The sequence below is a fragment of the Elephantulus edwardii genome, unplaced genomic scaffold (assembly GCF_000299155.1).
Source record: "Elephantulus edwardii isolate Elephantulus edwardi_28Jun2011 unplaced genomic scaffold, EleEdw1.0 scaffold00089, whole genome shotgun sequence".
NCBI classification, from domain to species: Eukaryota; Metazoa; Chordata; class Mammalia; order Macroscelidea; family Macroscelididae; genus Elephantulus; species Elephantulus edwardii.
Window position 1 is genome coordinate 5,995,334 of NW_006399839.1, and position 7,225 is coordinate 6,002,558.

A 7,225-nucleotide genomic window follows, 5' to 3' on the forward strand; every position below is an offset into this window, starting at 1 on the left:
TTAGTTCTTACAGTACTTGGAGTTCAGGTTCTTGTTTTCTGGGTTGTAGGGGGCCTTTGAAAAGCAGATGGCTGCAGTGCGGTCACAGTTGCAGAGGAAGGCCTCACATTCCTTGTTGTTGCCTGGAGAGAGGTGAGAGAAGAGGACTGAGCTGAAGTGGACCCTGGATTGTACACTTCCAGGCAGGAAGTGAAAGTGTGGAGCTAAACAAGCTATTTCACCGAAAGTGTGATGAGAATCATGTCAAATTCACTATGAGCTCTACAAGACTTAAATGTTAAGACCTGAGCCTTTAAAATCAGATGCAGCTGGGTTCAAATGCCAGCCCTACTATTTACAAGCTGTGTGGTTTGGGGCAAGTGACTGTCTCTGAGCCTCAGCTTCCTCACTTGGAAAATGAGCATAATAAAACCTGTCTCAGTCGCTGGTGTGTAATACGCCACCACAAACAATCCCCACCCACTGCCACTGAATCTCGAATTTCCAAAGCTGTAAATTGTTTCAAGGGTAGACTGGACCATCTTACCTGTCTCCTGCATGTTGGAAATCCTAACCTTTGTGCCTGTAGTCAGAGAGCTCTGGCAGTTTACTGAATAGAGTTGCACTGCCAGTCCAAAGGCAAGTGGTTCAAATCCACCAGATGCTCGAAGGGAGAAAGAGAAAATGGGCAATCTGCCCCTGTAAGGACTAATTTACAGCCTCTGAAAACTGAAAATCCACTGGAGGGTCAGCTATGAGTCAGTTCCAACTTCAGGACAATGAGTAACAACAGCGCGTCTGTGGTTATCATCTCATTTGGGAATGCCAAGTTTTGTTATTCAAATAAGGCAAGATTGTTGTTGTTGTTGTTAGGTTCTGAGAGGTAGGACTCTTAGTGACCCTATGAACAGCAGGTCTGAATCCTATCCTATCTTGTGCCTCCTCACATCTGTGATACACTTGAGCTCACTGAGGGTCTCCCTCTTTTTCACTGACCCTCCACCCTCCCAAGTATGATATCCTTTTCCAAGGAACAGCCTGTCCTAGCAACATGTCCAAAGAATGAGAGGCAAAACTGCCAGCCTTGCCTTCCAGGAGCACTCCAGACACGCCTTTTCCAAAAGAACAGACAAATCTGGGAGGAAGTGTAGCCAGAGTGCTCCTTAGAAGCGATGAGGATGATGATGAGATTCCTCTCACATACCTTGGGCATGTTACCAGGAGGGGGGTCAGTCCTTGGCAAAGAACATCATCAACTTCGAAGAGTGCAGGGTTAAGGGAAAAGAGGAAGACCTTCCACAAGATGGACTGACTGACCATCACGATGAGCTTATTAACCAGAGTGGAGATTGTGAGCATGGCGCAGGATAGAGCAGGGTTTTCTTCAGTTGTGTATAGGATCACTCACTGTGATCCTTAACAATAACGATCTTTATGCTTGCCCTGCCACTTCCTTCCCTAGAGGCCAGGGAGGCGTGGACCTACTGTTGCAGGTGATCTCGGAGCCCGAGCACTTGTAGGAGTACGTATTGGTGTACGGGTTGTCCAGGAGGAAGGTACAGCTGTCCATCTTCTTGGCCTGGTCATAGCACCTGTCATGCTGATAGCAGCACCTGGTGAGAGCGAGAAACAGAACTAAGACAGGAGCAGGGCCCAGGACAGCAGGTCTGCTCTCATTCAAGATCAGGTAGAGGTGACTCTTCGGACATGGCTGCGAGACAATGGCCCGTTGCTGTTGTTATGTAGAGTCAGAACTGACCCATAGCTGACCCTCCAGCAGGTTTTCAGATTCAGTTAATTGCATGGGAGGAGACTGCCCATCCTTCTCCTGCAGAGAACTTGGTGGCATTGAACCTAGTGTCTTTAGGATTGCAGCACAGCTTCTTGCCACTAGGCCATTAGAAAGGCCCTTTAGCTTAAGAAAAATCCAAATCTTTTTGTTATCGAGGTTTCTGATGGTGTAGTTTGTAGGGAGTTGTGCTAGCCCAAAGGCCACACTTTTCTTCCCCTCCCACTGACCCAGGCCATGCTTTTCTGTCAGTTCAAATCCAACAGAAGCTCTGTGGGAGAAAGATGGGTGGGTTGCAGCCTCTGAAAAACCAGCTAGATCGGTTAAGAGCTGGTTCCAATGCCACAATAATATGTTTGAGTTTGTCATAAGTTTGTTGGAAGTTATTGTAAACTAGTTGCAGGAATATAGAGCACTTTGGTGGTATAGTCCACAGCCATTTGGGCTCAAAGCCTCTACTTCCTGCTGAGAATTTGAGTGGAAAGGAAAAATTCTCAACAGGGTATCAAACTGGTTTGAAGCTCTGTTGTAGCTTAGCTATTTATTTGGGAGTTGCTATGCAAACCAACGGGTATACCTCTCCACTAGTGGTTCGAATCCATCAGATATTCTGAGGGAGAAAAATGGGCAAGCTCCTCTCATGCAAATTACAGCCTCAGAATCCCATTGAAAGGTGAGCTATGAGTCTGTTCTAACTCTGTGGCAATGAAGTGGTGGAGTTTTCTTCTGGTTTTAAAGGCATCAATTCTTCTCTGTCACTCTTCTTCATTGTCCAGCTCTCAGATGCATAGCAAGTGATGAAAAGATCATGTCCTGAACCAGGTACACCTTAGTGATCAAAAGGACATCATTGCTCATTAATAATTTGGAGAGGTTTCTGACTGTAGACTTTCTCAGTTCTCTTGACTGCTGAGAACCGAGTGGATTGTGGATCTAAGCTTGGTTGAATGTTGACGATTGCGGCCTCTAGGTGGCAGCATGAGCCCCCATTTGACATCCCCGTGGGTCTTTTCTGGTACATCTAATGGAAAGCACTGGCTGCAGAGTCCTCTTGGAGCATAAATAAATGTTTGCTTATATGGCAAGATTGGTTGAAAAATCTATCAACAATCTGTGTTATGCAGATGACACAACCCTGCTTGCTGAAACTGAGGAGGACCTGAAGCGCTTGCTGCAGAGGGTCAAGGACTGCAGCCTTCAATATGGATTGAGGCTCAATGTCAAGAAGACAAAAGATTCTCACCACTGGACAGGATAGATGGTGAAGAGATTGAGATTGTTCACAACTTTAGTTTGCTTGGCTCCAAAGTCAACACTCTTGGGACCAGCAGCCAGGAAATTAAAAGATGTATTGAGATGGGAAAGTCTGCTGTTAGGGACCTTTTCAAAGTACTGAAGAGCAGTGGTGTCTCTCTGGAGACTAAGGTGCGTCTGATAAAGGCCATGGTCTTTGCAATCACTGGTTATGCATCAGAGAGTGGGACAATGACTAAGGAGGATAGGAGGAGAATTGATGTATCTGAACTGTGGTGCTGGAGAAAAATATTGAGGGTACCATGGACTGCTAAGGAAACAAACAGATTCATCCTGGAGAGGGTTAAACCGGGCAGCTCCTTGGAGGCAAGGTTTCTGGGGCTTCGTCTGACATACTTTGAACATGTTGTAAAGAGGGACCGGTCCTTGAAGAGGGACATCATGCTTGGAAAGGTGGAGGGACAGCACAGGAGGGGAAGACCCTCTATGAGGTGAATTGATTCAGTGACTGGGGTAATCAGGATGGGTGTGTTGGAGACAGTGCGACTGGCACAGGATAGAGCAGGATTTAGGGCTGTTGTACATAGGGCTGCTATGAGTTGCAAGCAACTCTACGGCACATAACAACAACAACAACAACATATGGCAAGAGGGAGAAATATGTCTTCCTTAGAGAATATGCAAATCCCTTTCTTGTACCTCTCTTTGGTACATCGTGTCCACTCCTGCCCCATCCCTCACCTCAGCCGACCCTCTAATTCCCACCTCTCCACCACTCACCTGTCCAAGTCATCCACTGGGGTGCCTGACCCACCCAGGCCACAGTAGCAGCCATAGTTATTGTAATCCAACAAGGGGTCACTGCTGGGGATCGTGCACTTGATCATGTTGCGGAACTGCCATAATGCTTTCGAGCCCAAACCGCTGATGGCTGTGCCCACTGCAAAGAGAGACAAGGTCTGTGTTCAAGTCCCGCGCCAGGTGGTCTTGTCAGTGCCTGGTGGGTCCACATTGCCTGCTCTCTCAGGACCCCCATTGTCCCCTTGCCAGCTGTCTCCTCGGGAAAGAATTGGCCACAGGAACATGGTAAAGTGAGTTTTGGGGAATTTGTTTGTTTTAAATGAGAACATTTAAAAATATTTTGTAATCATAGGACTGACTTCGAGGTTGAGGGCAGACAGAAAAGGAGGGGAGGAATGGTGTATACTGCATTGAAACAGATGAAGGAGAGAACGGTTTAAAAGGGACATATGAATAAGTATTATTGTCATGACAGGAGTCCAGAATGAAGGCTGCACAGTGGAGTGGACTTGAGGGGAGGGATTACATAACAATGAAAGAGTTTTTCTTTTACTTTTCAAGGAGAAGAGTGAATTGGGGAGAGGAGATGAGCAGGGAGAAAAGTGCAACAATGAATGGATGGAAACCCTAAGTCTCTGCAAACTTTCATTAAAATTAAAAAAAAAGGAAAAAATATTTTGTAATCAGGCAAAATCCACATAGTCACTTTGACTATTTAAATTATGAAATCGAGTGAGTTTTAGTATAGTCACAGATTTGTACAATCCTCCCCACCATCCGTCTGAGAACACTTTCATCATTTTATAGAGAAATCCTGTATCTTTTAGTTAGTGTTGTGATTAGACACCATCATATGACTCGTAGCGACCCTATGGATAACAGGTCTGAACCTCGCCCTTCTTAACCTGTGCAGTCCTCAAGCTCTCTGATACGAGAGCCCATTGTTAAAGCCTTCCAGTACCTCTTCACACCCTCAGTCCTGTATAACAAATCTATTTTGTGTCTCCACAGATTTGCATACTGTGGGTACTTTATGTAACCTGAGCCATACAGTACATGGTCTTGTGTGTCTGGATCCTTTCACTGAGAATTATGTTTTTCAGCTTCATCCATATTATGGCATGCATCAGTATTTCACTCATTTTTATGGTAAAATAATATTCCATTATATGACTATATCACATCTTGTTTCTCCAGCCATATTTTTTTGTGGTTATTTGGATTGTTTCCATTTTGAACTTAGTGGGCAAAGTACTGCTGCAAACATGTACTAATTTTTGTATGATTAGTACCATTCCCCCCCCAGGAATGGTGCTAAGCATCCTTATTCATTCATTCACCTGGAAAATCCTTAATGAACATCTACTATGTTCCAGACACTGCCCTAGAAGCTGAAGATAAAACCATGAACATCAGGCAAACATCTCATGGTTAAATAAATGGAGGTAGGGTCATACAGTGGAGTACTATACAGCCATGAAAATGAACGAAGCAGATATCCCTGTCCTGACTGGGAATGACTTTCAGGACAAAATGGTAAAAGGGTAGAGCAGTGTGTCTCATGTGTGGAGATAGTGTGTAAAGTACAAGTGAATAAACGCCTGGAAATAACTATGAATATTAGTAGTCTTCTGCCGGAAAAGAGCATCAGGTTGATGTGGCAGAAGGGAGAGCTCTTGACGGAGACAGAGGAATAACTGGAGAGGGAGGAGGTGAGCTTGAAGGACCTGCAGGGATTTGAGGCAGCTGGTGTGCTGTAGAATAGGGAAATGGTTTCGCAGGGCTCAGAAGATTTCCGGGGAGGAACCCAGTAGGTCTGTTCTGAGGCTGTGTCCAATGTGCGTTCCCCTCCAGGCACAGCACCCACTCAAACAGGCCGACTGCAGTTTTGTCCTTCAATATATCTCTCTGACCACTGATCTCTCCATGGCCACTGCCCCTTTCCCTACCCAAGTCACCACCATACCCTGTCTCCATGGTGGCACCTAGCACTCATACTTCCCCTTTGATTCAAAAGTTACTAGAGGTAGAGAGAGAGAGACGGAAGGATAGAAAGAGAGAGAGAGAGAGAGAGATGGAGGGATAGAAATAGAGATGGGAGCTCTGGTGTTACAGTCAGAGTTGCACTACTCACCTAAAAGCAGCCAGTTCGAATCCATCAGTGGGTCCTCAGGAGAGATATGGGCTATATCTCCTCCTGTGTGATTTACAGCATCCAAAATCCCACTGGAAATCAGCTCTGGTCAGCTCTAACTCACTAACAGTGTGTCTCTTTAGACAGAGATGGATAGATAACCAAATCTACCTGAACTGAACAACTCCTGGAATTTTCAAGGCTATAAATCTCTTCGGAAGCAGATTGCTTCATCTTTCTCCTGCAGAGTGGCCCATAGTTTTGGACTGACAACCTTTTGGTTAGTAGCTAAATATCTTAACCATTGCACCAGTAGCGCACGCACGTGCACACACACACACACACACACACACACACACACACACACTTTTAAAAAATTTGAATCATGTTATTCTCTTTTAAGACCTTTCAGTAGATGCCAACAGTTCTTTGTCTTTTTTTTTTTTTTAAATTGTGTACCGTTGAATTTAATCCAACTGGCACAGGAGGAGATTGACTCTCCTTCTCCAGCGGAGCATCTGGTGGACTTGAACTGCGTGCCTTTGGTATTATAGCGCAGCTTCTTGCCACTAGGCCACCAGAGCTCTCTGCCAACAGCACTTTGGATGAAACCCAAATCCCTTGTTCCATTCAAGAAGTTACCTTTCCCTGTCTCTCCTACTTCATGTCACTCTTCCAACCATCTCCCTCCTTCCACGTAGACGGGCGCATGTGTTCTCGTATATGTGCCTGCTTGCACACGCACTCTTTAAGCAAGGAATCTGAATCTCTGATAGCCCAGTTTCAACTCCCTGGCGCCCGAGACCCTAGAGGTGAATGTTGAATGAATGGATGAGGTGGAATTTGAACTCTAATGTTTCTGACTCAACTAATTTATTCAACAAATGGTACAGATAGCTCCATTCACCCTCCAGTTAGAGCCCGCAGTTCCTTTAGGGTAAAAGGCTATGAATAACAGAAAGGTGGAGAGAGCTAAGAATTCTGAATTGGGAGATGTGTGGGGACAGTATTTGGGGCCATATAGTTGAATGGGAAAAGCCAGGGACCTTCTTAGAAGGGTTGTTGGGAGTTCATATTCAGAGGTTTCAAAGGCATTCGGAGGGTAGGGGTTTGAGGGGAGGTGAAGGAACCCCAAGAAAGGCTTCTAGACCTTACTGGGAACCCCAGTGAAGATGCAAGTCTGGCTTCCTGACGGCTGTGGCCTGCGGCCCCCGTTCCGGAAAGAGGCACTTACCTGTGAACAGAGCAGCCAGAATAAGGAGCTTCAT

General features: G+C 45.6%; 1 protein-coding gene across 1 annotated transcript; it reads right to left on the minus strand.

The window, feature by feature from the left end:
- PLA2G1B (phospholipase A2, group IB (pancreas)) lies at positions 1 to 7,225 on the minus strand. The gene is made up of 4 exons (XM_006890423.1): positions 7,192 to 7,225; positions 3,803 to 3,962; positions 1,465 to 1,592; positions 1 to 122 (listed from the first exon to the last, which is right to left on the minus strand). Exons 1-4 carry the CDS (start codon positions 7,223 to 7,225, stop codon positions 1 to 3), a joined length of 444 nt encoding a protein of 147 aa, XP_006890485.1.